We start from the raw sequence: 12,379 nt of genomic DNA, 5'->3' as shown, positions 1-12,379 counted from the left end.
GGTTCCTTAGCTTGAGCTCGAGTTGGGCTCTGTGCTGACAGCTCAGAGTCTGCAGCCTGCTTAGTATTCTGTGTCTCCCTCTCTTTCTCTCTCTGCCCCTCCCCTGCTCACACACACACACACACACACACGCTCTCACTCTCTCAAAAATGAATAAACATTAACATACTTTTAAAAATAAAATATTGCATGAATTACTTTTGAGTCTAACAGCTTAAAATATTTTAAGATAATAAAAACGGCTTTTTAATAATTTTTAAATAATTGATGGGGGCGCCTGGGTGGCGCAGTCGGTTAAGCGTCCGACTTCAGCCAGGTCACGATCTCGGGGTCCGTGAGTTCGAGCCCCGCGTCAGGCTCTGGGCTGATGGCTCGGAGCCTGGAGCCTGTTTCCGATTCTGTGTCTCCCTCTCTCTCTGCTCCTCCCCCGTTCATGCTCTGTCTCTCTCTGTCCCAAAAATAAATAAAAAAAGTTGAAAAAAAAATAATTGATGGAAAATCAAGGGCAATACTGAGTTGCAGTTGGATTACAGTTGGAAGGATAGGCACGGGTTGTTTGTCCACCATGGTGACAGGGCTGCGAGGTAGCAGGACGTGAGCTATAAGTAAGGGTGCTGGTGGTGTTCAGGTAAACAGATAAAACAGGAGCAAGGGGCCCACCAGAAGGGAGAGAGTCTAGTCTTGGACGGAGTCCACAAAGGGCAGAGAAGCAGTCTTCTTGATACTGATTGGAAGAGAGCAAATAGTCACAGATTCATCTTTAAATCTTTTAAGATTTAATTGCTAGCCAGATTAGCTTGGCAAAAGTTGAGTGAAATTCTCTTTCAGGCAAAAAATTGGCATAGGCAGAGTTTTAACTCCCCTTCCCCAATTTCCCAGTGGTAGGTTCTGCTAGCCTAATGGGGAAACATAAAGAGTGCTAAAAACAAGTTTTCAAGGACTGGACCCTCCAGGAGAAACTACAGGATCTAGAGGGCTTCTGAATGGGATGGGGAGAGGCTGTGAACAATGAAAAATAAACAAGAACCCCAAATGGGACCTACAGGCATCAGGGGATGGGCCCGCCCAGCCTCTCAGAACAAAGATGACTAACAGCTTCCTAAAATATCAAAGAAACTTTCCATGAGGGCTGTTAAATTGTCCTGCACCTTTATTCCCCAGACACAGGTTTAGGAGGGTGGGGGCACTTTACAAAGTTTGCTGGGGGGAAAAGAGACCTCCCCACCCCTCCCTCCCCCTTTGCAGGATAGAATGTGGGAGGACCCGTACTACAGTCCACAGTCCCTCCTTCCTCTGGAGCTTCTCTCCCTTGGCTTCCCTTATGAGGTTCTCCCTGCCTTGGGAGTCTGGGTCTTCTCCACAAATCTGTTTTCTAAATGACTTCTCAGAAAGAGCAGAGATGTCAAGGTGCTTACTCCAGGCCTCATTCTTGTTCCCACCCTCCACCTCCTCCATATCTCAAAAATTGAGGTTTACAACAGAGTTGGTGTTTATGCTGGCTCTCTTCTCAGGCTTGCACACCCACCAGAAGATTGGAACACCTGTGACTGTGACCCTCCCGGACCCTCATTTCTCCCACCAATGCTCAGGAAACAAAATCTCAAGTTTTCCTATGTAGAGAATTTTGATTGCCTTTTAAAACAGTTGGTTTCTGTGTATGTTTTACTTCAATTAAATTAAGAGGGGAGAGCAGAGAAAAGAAGGGGGGGAAGAAACCACTTGGTTGACAAAGCCCTGGCATGACGTTCAATAAATATGGAGGGAGTGCCTCCTGGGTGCCAGGCCCTGCTCCAGGCACACGGACTCATCACATCCCTGCACTTGTAGAGTTTATATCTAGCATGAGAGACTGACAATAAACAATAAACCTAATAAGTAAGTACATTATATTGTATAAGTAATGGTGGTGAATTCTGTGGGAAAAAAATGGAGACAAGTAAAGGAGTTGGGAGGTCCAGGCTGGCCCCAGTTAGGACTTCTTCTCTAATTTAGAACAGAACAGACCCAGCAAGTGTGACCTCAAATAGGGCGTGGCATAACAGAAAGTGCCCAGTAAAGTTAATTTCCTTCTACTTTTCTGTGCTTAAAACTTCTCACTACTGAGCATTTGAACTTCAGCCTTTATTCACAAGCACAAAATAACACCTAAAATCTGAATCGAGGTGAAGGATATAAGAAAACCACACCACACTTAGGAACTTATTTTTGGTTGTATTAGAGGGGGCAATATTTATCAAATTAAAGAATGCATTTCCTGATTTTACTTTTTATTATATACAAATGTAATGCAAGTTTCTAGCACTGGGAGGAAACACAAGACTATGTAAGTTACATATGCCTGTGAATTCAGGGTCATAAGATTGACATGAGCTCAGGAGCCCCCTTTAAGGTGTATCTTGATCTCGGTGGGGGTACATGGGTATGTGCATATGAATGAATTCATGGAGCTCTAGCTTAAGATTTGTACATTTTTAATGTATGTAAAGTGTACCTCAGTAAAAAAAGAAAGATGTGATTACCATTGACCTTGCACTTAGCTACTGCTCCCATGCTTGAGCACTCAGCCACTGCACTGGAAGGGGCTGGGCACAGGCAGAACAGTTTCTCAGGACAAGGCACAGGGGCATCTGCTCAGGGATGCCTGCATTGTGCAGGAGTTCTGAACAAGCCTGTGATCACACTGCCTTAACTGATACCCTTGCCTCTCCTTGAGGGCCCTGGGTCGAGAGGAATGATGCAGGATGGCTGGGTCCATGGACCCAGAGGGGGTCTCGCGGGACCAGCCAAGAGGGTCCTCGGCTTCTCACAGGGTGGAAATCAAACTCACAACGAAAGGAAGTGAGAGTAGAGTTTATCGAAGACATAGAGAGTGTAGATATGGAGAGAGTATCACAGAGACTCAGAAAGGAAAGAAGAGTGAATGTCATCTTTGCTTGGGGCCTGGGTTTTTGTTGAGGATGGTTGTCTAGTGCGTGTGTCTTCTCAGTAATCCAGGAACAAAGATAGGTGTTTAGGTGTTCTCCGTAAGTCACTTATGCCCTAGAGCCAGGGGCCTTGATGAGTCAGTGGTCTTGGAAAATGGTCGTGATGACCTCACCTGGTCACTCTTTAGATGTCATCTCTTATGCTGGAAGACTCCAAAGAGATCATTAACTCCTTGACCTTTGCAAGGAGAACATACATTACCTGTTCTATAAGGTATGTGTAAGGCGGGGGTGTAGGTCCTAGCAAGAACAGAAGCAGGAATAGGAACAAAGAAAAAAAAAACTCAGCTTTTTTCATGAGGTCCTTTCAGTTTCCCTGTCTCAGGAGAACAAAATACCCACACAGGAAACAACCAGAGAGTAAGTCCAGGCAAGACCATCAAGTCGCACCTGTCATCTCCACGTCTCTCTTTCCCTCTCCCAGTGTGAATCTCTGTCACTCTCTCTGCCACACCACACACCCAGCATTCTGCATCTTTACCAGATACCCAACAACATTCTGAGGACACACAGAGACCTAAACAATCCACATGTCCCCACTCGCACTCACTGTTAGATACTTCGCATCACGAACTGTCAGATTTTAGTTGTTTGTTTTTACTAGGAAAGCATGCTTCTTGGAAAGACGATCTCTAGGCCTAGTTGGGAGGCTGGAGTGCCAGAAACCTAAAGAAGGCCAGCAGACGCAGGTGGGTGGCCACCCTCTCAAGCACTCACTCGCCTACTTCATGTTGTTCTTCACAGGAGGCCGTGTCTCATTGCCCGGAAGAAGGCCAACTGGCCCGAATCCAAAATGTTATCCAGGAGCTTCCCCCATCCCATTACAGGTAAGAATCCTTGGTAAAAGAAGCCCACAGCCTCTCAAAGTGGTGTAATACCAAAGAAGCAGGCTGGCATCATAAAAGGGAAAAAGTTCAGCGGACAGTGACTTTCCTGCGGCATTTTGAGGTGGATGAGCAGGTCAGCTTTATCAGAGTGAGTTGGTGCCTGACCAGGGACACTGACAGGAAGGGGCAGCCCTCAGAGTCTCACAGGAAGTCGTTCTGGCCATACAAGCCAGCCTCACTGGCTGTGATAGCCTAGGTTCTTACCCAGATTCATAGTATACACAAATCTATGGAAACCAGGATGATTTTTAAATAGGGTTTGGCTGTACCTTTTGAACTTTTGGCGGACTGATCCCTCTATTTGCTCATCAGTACCACCCCTCACATCAGCTCACCCTTCCATTTTGTTTTCACTGTTTAGCCCCTCATCTAACCACCTTTCCCAATGTTCTCTGAGCCTCTTTTACAAGGGGACAGATTTTGATGTGGGATAAGAAAGAACTTCCTATAATAACAGATGTTATTCACCCACGAGGTCAGCTCTCTAACAAGAACCAAGTTACCTGTAGCTGGAGTAATTACAGAAGGGGCAGAGATAAGAGCCGGTTTCAAGATTATGTGGCGGCAATGGCGACCTGCGTAAAAGGAAGCCAAGGGAGCCACTGATATCTCTCGGGCTCTGGGTGCTGTGATTCCCGGATCTGTCTCTGGCTCTCCAAGGGCCTGAGCTGACTTCTGACAAAACCATTCCCCTTCTGCACCCTCGGCCAGCATGCCTAGGACAAAGAAGATTATTTCCATCAATCTTGTTACCTTCCTGATATTCCTCCAAAATTCATGAGATAGAAATATTTAGACTCTCTTAAATCCAAACCCAGTCGTCAGGTTTTGCACAGGCACTGAAGTTTCTTATTTTGTTTAAAAAAACTTTTAAATGACCCATTACAGGACCTTGGAATACCTGATTCGACACCTGGCCCACATTGCCTCCTTCAGCAGCAAGACCAACATGCATGCCAGGAACCTGGCCCTGGTGTGGGCACCAAACCTGCTCAGGTAGCCACCACAACCTCACCTTCTCATCACCCCAGTGGGCTCAAGGCAGCCCAACAACTGAAACGAAGACCGTATTCTCCAACACTGAAGCTACTGGAAGACAAACCTGTAGCTAAGTGGTCATGTGTAACACATGTAAATTAAAGATGTTTTTAGGGGTGCCTGGGTGGCTCAGTCAGTTAAGCATACAACTCTTGGTTTTCGGCTCAGGCCATGATCTCACAGTTTGTGGGCTCGAGCCCCTCCTAGGGCTCCGCACTGACAGTGCAGGGCCTGCTTGGGATTCTCTCTCTCTCCCTCTCTCTCTGCCCCTCCCCTGCTCTCACTGTCTCTCTCAAAATAAATAAATACACTTAAAAAAAAAAAAAAAAAAGGTGATTTTCACAGCCTGAGCTCTTTGCTTGCTAACCTGGAAACTCTGGGTTCCAAAGGCGTTTTCTGGCTATAATCAGGATGTGGCTAAAGTTAAGGGTCTGTATATTATAATTTCTTGAAAAGGCCTTTCTTGTCTTTGGGGCTTATTGGCTTTTGTTGGTTTTGGTGGGGTCACAGCTTCATGTGGCTTCATAAATGATGACCTGCCCCATAGCACAATTGGATGGGGGTGGAAGGAGATCCTGTGAAGAAAAAAATATATTCCTGCATATTCAGTAATATAGTGTTTATAGTCTAGCAATGTATGATACATGGTATACATGGTAACTGTTTTTAAATTTGTTCATGGAGTGCCTGGGTGGCTCAGTCAGTAAAGCATCCCAACTTCGGCTCACTTCATGATCTCAGGGTTCATGGGTTGGAGCCCTGTGTCGGGCTCTGTGTTGACAGCTCAGAGCTTGGAGCCTGCTTGAGATTCTGTGACTCCCTCTCTCTCTCTACCCCTCCCCTGCTCTCTCTCTCTCTCTCTCTCTCAAAAATAAACATTAAAAAAAATTTTTTTAAATAAGTTTGTTCATTGTGTTAGGCCTTACAGACTTTGTAGAGTCCTTTTAATAGGTCTTACATAGTTAAAATAATCTAGAGATGAACGAAGCGTATACATTTAGGAGATGGGGCTTGTACAAAAGACCCACTGGCTCCCCTTACTTGCTTTCAGTTATGGGGCAGACTCACTCACTGAGTGTCTTTCGTCCATTGTTTAGGTCCAAAGAGATTGAAGCCACTGGTTGCAATGGAGATGCTGCTTTCCTTGCAGTTCGGGTCCAGCAGGTGGTGATTGAGTTCATACTGAATCATGTGGATCAAATCTTTAACAACGGCACTCCTGGGTCTTTGGAGAACAATGGTAATGGCTCCGTCTGGCAGACTCGCCACCAGGCCATCCTTCTTCCTTGCCTTAGTCATGGGACCCAATAATAAGTTAGGCTTCTAGCTCCGAGTATTGGCTGTGTACGTGTGTGACTGCTCTGTGTGTCAGTGTCTGGGGTTCGTGCATACATGTACATTTGTCTGCGTGCAGCAAGATGTGTCTGTGGGTGGCTGTAGCGTGTTTCTGGTCAGCTGCATACCTGGCCTATCCCATGAATGCAGCATGCAGCACTGGATCTCCCATTGGTTTTAGTTAGTTATTAAACCCTTTGGGTTATTATCTACAGGCAACATTCCTCCCTTTTAACTATTATATTTCAAATTTAATTTCAATGTGGTATTTTGGAAGATACTTCTGCCTTCATCTTGGAGTTTTTGAGTTAAGAGGCAGCATGTTCATACTCGTGTGTATATTCAGAATGTGTTCCCTTCATAAGCATTTATTGAGTGCTTACTTTATTCTTCCCTGCACCAGGCACTAGGCTTACAAAACTGAGTGTGTACTTGTGGGCATGTGTAGGCAGAGTAGTTAGCATCAATCTCTGTAGCTATGTTGGTGAAAAAGACAGCTATTTTAGGCTGGGTGTGATAAGATGCAAGAATATGATTTCCTATAGCTCTCATAATGACATAATGAACCCTAGGGATGAATTGGTTTATGTTGCTTGAACTCCTGTGAGCCAAATTTGTAAAACTAAAAAATCTAGATCAAGAAGCCTGTGACCACCACTTGTGTGAGTTTTCCAACATTAGCATACATCACGATCACCTGGAGGGAGGGCTGTTAAAGCACAGTTTACTGGACCTCATCCCCAGAATTTCTGATTCAGTATGTCTGGAATGCTGCTGAGAATTTGTACTTGTAGTGAGTTTTCAGGTGATGGTGCTGCTGCTGGTCAGGGCCACACTTGGAGAATCCGTGGTATATGAGAACCCTATCTGCAAAATATTTGTGTTAGCTGATTAAAGCATTCTTTTCTAGTTCAGCTAATGTATTTGGAGAAAACAAGTACAACCATCAGAATAATCAATGGCAGTTAACATCAAATTTTAATTCCTGGTATAATTGTTCCCATCCCCACCCTGTCCTCTATGTGGTTTATAAACCTTTCTTAAAAAAATTTTTTTTATTGAGATAAAATTCACATAGCATAAAATTCACAATTTTAATCATTTTAAAGTATACAATTCAGTGGTTTTTAGTGTATTCACAGAATTGTGCAACTGTCACCACCATTAATTTCAGAACATTGCATCACTCCAAAAAGAAACCCCATACACATTAAGCAGTCTCTGCACATTTTGCTCTCCCCCGAGACCCTGGCGACCATGAGTCTACTTTCTATTTCTAGGGATTTGCATCTTCTGGACATTTTATATAAATGGAGTCATACAACATGTGGTCTTTTGTAACTGACTTCTTTCACTTAGCATATGTTCTCTAAGGTTCTTCCATATTTTTGCATGTATCAGTATTTCATCCCTTTTTAAGGATGAATAATATATATCCCACTGTATGCATATACATTTTGTTTATCCATTCATCAGTTGAGGCCATTTGGGTTGTTTCCACTTTTTGGTTATTATGAATAATGCTGCTGTGAACATTTATGTACAAGTTTTTGTGTGAACACATGTTTCCAATTGGTTATATTCTTAGGAGTGGCTAATGTTTCCTTCATCTTTACTTTAAATCTCCCATTATTGTAAGCTATATAAATCCTTTTTGAAAGTAGGTGAGAATATGCATTCATCCATCCTTTTGAATCAACCAATAAATTATTGGGGACTTATGATCTCTGAGGAGGTGATCTTTGAACTGAGACCTTATGACAAAAGGAACCAGTCATGTGAGGATCTGTGGGATGAATGTTCCAAACACAAAGGACAGAGAGTCTAAAAGCTCTGAAGTGGAAAGGGGCTCACAGTAGTACAGAAAAGTAGGTCAGTGTGACTAGAGCCAATGTGGTCTCCAAAGTGGGGTGCCCCACCCGAGGGGACACCAAAGACCAAGATACTGAACTACAGGTGTTGGAAGAAACCATTAGAATTTCTTTCTCATTTCTTTATATTGTATACTTTGTAATTTCTATGATTTTGTATATTTTCTGTTATATATAACACTAATACAGTAGTATAAATGTATAGTTTATAATGGGAGTATACATTTAAAAATTTTTACTGCATATTTTTGTAGCCCACTGGGTCAGTGGGCAAAGAAGACAGGGAAAGCAGATGGAAGGTCCTTGTAGGTCAAGCTAGGAGTTTCATTTGTTCTCAGTGCCATGGGAAAGCATTTGAGGATTTTGAGCAGGGAGTGCAGGGTCTGAGCATTCCGATTGCTGTGTGAAGGAGAGACTGAAAAGCAGCAAGTCTGGAAGCAGAGAGACCAGTTAAGAAGCAATGGCAGAAATCAGATGGGCAATCATGGTGGCCTGGACTAGCATGTTAGCAATGGAAAGAAGGAAGGTGTGGCTGGATTCAAAGTACATTTTGAAGGTAGAGTTTTCAGACTTGCTTTTTGACTTGATGTAGGAGGAGGTGGTGCATCAAAGAAAGGAATGAATGAAAAATAACTACTCCAGGTTTCAGCTTACACAGCTGGATGGTCCATGGTGCCACTTACTGACTTGGCAATGATAGTAGGGGTACCAGTTTAGAGGTGAAGAGCAGAAATTACAAGCTTTGTTATGAAATGTGAGGTTAGAGATGCCTGTTAAACATCTAAGCAGAGACAATGAGTAGGCCTTAGGACACTGCAGCCTGAAACTAGGGAGAGAGTGGTTACTAAACCAACTGAGGTCTCCTGGCCCTGCAGTGTGGGTTCTTCCCGTTGATCCAGTTGCTCCTGGAGTGATTTCATTTTTTAAGTAAATAAGTAATTAACAAATCAGAAATAATCTAGAAAGCAAATATTGAGAGCATATAAAATTCAAATATTTTAACCTCCTTTGGATTAAGTTGGAAAATGGTTAAAGTTGGAAACTTTACTGAGAAGTTTTTGGGCTCATGGATTTACTTACTTGAAGCCCCGCTGAATGACTGTCATGCTGTCCTGCCTGGGAAAACCCCAGTGTCACACACTCTGTTTTCTACAAGGCCCTTATCAGTGGTTTTATTTCCCTCCACTCAGAGAGGGTCATGTTCTGCAATGAGAAAGAGTGCTGTCAAGGTGCTTTCTGAAAATTATGTGAGTCTTATACCAAAAAAGATTGCTTAGTTTCAGTTGGTGCAAGTTATCTTTGAGTCTCTTCACACCTTCTGAAGTTATAGAAAACTGGCAGGGTTGCCAAAGGCTAAATAGAGGCCAACTTAGATCTCTGCTTTTTTTACTTAGACCAAGATTTCTCAATCTTGGCACTGTTGACAATTGGTGCTGGATAGTTCTTTGTTTGTTTTATGTTTGTTTTTCTTTTTTTTTTTTTTTTTTTTGTTCCCACATTAGACAGCACCCTTCAGTGCTCACAGGCCAGGCCACCAGTGAGGAGGCTGGGCAATGGTTTGGGGTTGCACACTCCTCTGGCATGTGTACACTATGAGAGGCCCACAGATAAGGACCTGCCGTCAATGCATCACCATGCACTGGTGCTGGAGAGTTCTTGTTGTGGGGCTGTGCTGTACACTGTAGGATGCCATCCTTGGCCTCTACCCACTAGATGCCAGTAGTACTCCTACACATGCTTATGGCAACCAAAAATGTTTTTAGACATTGCCAAATGTCCCTGGGGAAGTGGGGTGGGAATGGCAAAATTGCCCCAAGTTGAGAACCAATGACTTGGGGAAAAGAGATGACTCTGGACACCATCGATCTCTCATTATGACTTCCATTTCTTAAAAAACAAAAAACAAAAAACCAAAAAACACCAAACCAAAAACAAAACACAGAAAGAAAAGATTAGCTTGCATGCACTTAAGACCACTGAGTAGTGAGTAAAAAGCCACCTATCTTTTAGGGAATAGATATAAATAAACCTTAGTGATCTAGGGAAAGTATAGGCTCCCACGTTAAATTGCCTTGGAGTGTGTGTTGTACAGCTGCAGAGAGCAGGAACAGTCTCCGCCTTGTTCTAGCTGAGCAAGGCTACCTCTATGGTTGGACATAAAATTCCCACCTGGTCAGAGGACTAGGCAGGAAGTGTTCAATAAATGTTTGTCACATGAATGAATGAATGTATGGTCCCTCTCTGAAAAGTGCAAGAAATATAGGTTACCTCCTGAAGCCCTGTGTGCCAGCTGGCTGTCTGGCCATGAGGTTGTTAGTTTCCTATGTACAGCCTCTGCCCTAAATCCCCCAAAACTCCAGAAGCCCCCTGCCAGGAAGTCAGGAATGGAGGGGCTGTGGATGGGAAATCTGGCTAGACCTGATGCACAGGACTCCTTCCATAACTGAGGTCTTGTCTTTTCTGTATAGAAAACCCGCCAATCATGAAGAGCCTGACCTTGCCAGCCCTCTCCTTGCCCATGAAGCTGGTGAGCCTGGAGGAAGCTCAGGCTCGGAGCCTGGCTAATAACCATCCTGCTCGGAAAGAAAGGAGGGAGAATAGCTTGCCTGAAATTGTCCCTCCTTCCATGGGCACCCTCTTCCACACAGTTCTTGAGTTACCAGACAACAAGTAAGCAGCATTCTCTTAAATTCTGGGAAACGTCTGGGTGGAGGGGGATAGAGGAGGAAGTTATATAGTCTCAGAGCTACAGTGGCAGCATGGGTTGGGGGTACTGGCTGGGTTGGGATGTAATGGAACATTCCAGAGGAAGAAAAGGGAGCTGTCTCCACAGCTCTTTTTCACCAGTGATTGATGTCTTCACTCACTGTCCCTAAGTTATCAAGACCTGCTCTCCCACCAGACATCCTTAAGTACCATGACAGGGATGGGACTCATAGGGGTCAAGGATCATGGCTGAAATCCCTTACTCCTTAGTTTAGATAAAACAGTCTTGATATTTTCAGAAGGAAGTTTGCTAAAATAAAAAACTTGACCCCCTGCCCCCATTCTTCACCTCCAGGTGACATTATAAAAACTATAGAGATGAATGGAGGATAAGCTAACAAATAATACCACTCTAGACTGAGAGCTCTGGGCATGCAGCACCTGGGGACACATATTCCTGGCTTCTGTTCCTTCTTCCATGCCTGTCAGAACCCACCTTGCCCTCCCAAACCAAACTGAATATCATTTTTATTCATAGGATATTTTCTTTCTTCATTGCTTCCTCTGTTGTAACCCTGGTCTCCACACATCCCTCCTCCCCTCTCCCCTTCACACCCCACTATAAATAGGAGGCAGTGAATGAAGCAGGAGTTCTAAACTTTAGGCAGACAATAGGTGGAGGGGCTGAAAGGCAAACTTTCACTGGAGATGGTCATCCTCAATGTTTGGTCAGTAGAAAGAGGCGTGAAAATAGACACCTCAGACTTCTTGTCAGTGTCATCCCCAAGATGGCGGGGCTGCTTCCCATTAGGGAGGGAGAAAGTGCTACCATATTACACAGCAGTAGGGGCACTTCTCACAATGCATGTTATGGGAATGGTACACCTAGAACTCACCTGGCAAGAAACCCTTCCATTTCCTAAAATGCATTGATCATGCTCTGTCTGGACCAAGCCCCAGTATTTGCTCCCTAAATCCCTGGAAAATAAGACTTCCACCCAGGGATCAGGAAGAAGAGTACCTCAGAAGGACCCTCAAGTGCATTTCCTCTGTGCCTTAACTACATAAGGGGCACCCCATACCCCAAGGTATGTGACCCTATAAAATACATTCTAGACCAAGTGCTTGAAAAAAAAACTAGGCCAGATCCAAAAGAAACCACCAAGTGCTGCAGATCTATCTCTGATTGATTGTAAAAACATATTGGGCTTGACATCTGGATGTTCTATGAGAACCTTATGGAGAAAGGGTCCTTTGTGGAACCCACAAGTTGTAGGGTTTCATCAGGAAACTTTATGAAATCTGATAGTTGGGCAAACCAGAGCAGGGCAAAGTCTCTGTGGTGACCTCTGGTGGCATCAGGCTCTCCAGACCCAGTCTAGACCTCTCCTTTTCATGCCTTCTTGAGGCAGCCTGGTGAGAGGCATCAGGGAAATGAGTGAAGCCAGAGACACACTAATTACCCTCTGCCTTTCTCTGCAGTGATCTTTGACTACACCCGGCAGCCTCTAACTCTCACAGGCCAGTCTCTTTTCCAAGTCACTTTCTCCTTCACCCC

At 44.2% G+C, this 12,379-nt stretch overlaps 1 protein-coding gene and 1 non-coding gene across 3 annotated transcripts in view; one reads left to right on the top strand and one right to left on the bottom strand.

Moving 5' to 3' along the window:
* ARHGAP31 (Rho GTPase activating protein 31) overlaps positions 1-12,379 on the top strand; it is a 115,008-nt gene that overhangs the window by 77,437 nt on the left and 25,192 nt on the right. For both annotated transcript variants that reach the window (XM_047875751.1, XM_047875750.1), the window contains exons 4-7: positions 3,729-3,811; positions 4,760-4,867; positions 6,007-6,149; positions 10,584-10,785. In XM_047875751.1, the coding sequence (XP_047731707.1) occupies positions 3,729-3,811; positions 4,760-4,867; positions 6,007-6,149; positions 10,584-10,785 (536 nt within the window). The remainder of the gene's footprint in view (positions 1-3,728; positions 3,812-4,759; positions 4,868-6,006; positions 6,150-10,583; positions 10,786-12,379) is intronic.
* Positions 9,612-9,753, bottom strand: LOC125175880 (small nucleolar RNA SNORA42/SNORA80 family). The gene has a single exon (XR_007156042.1). It is a non-coding gene; the product is annotated as a small nucleolar RNA SNORA42/SNORA80 family (small nucleolar RNA).

The sequence above is a fragment of the Prionailurus viverrinus genome, chromosome C2 (genome assembly GCF_022837055.1).
Source record: "Prionailurus viverrinus isolate Anna chromosome C2, UM_Priviv_1.0, whole genome shotgun sequence".
Lineage (NCBI taxonomy): Eukaryota > Metazoa > Chordata > Mammalia > Carnivora > Felidae > Prionailurus > Prionailurus viverrinus.
The sequence above is the reverse complement of the archived record's forward strand: the minus strand, read 5'-3'. Positions and strand labels throughout refer to the sequence as shown.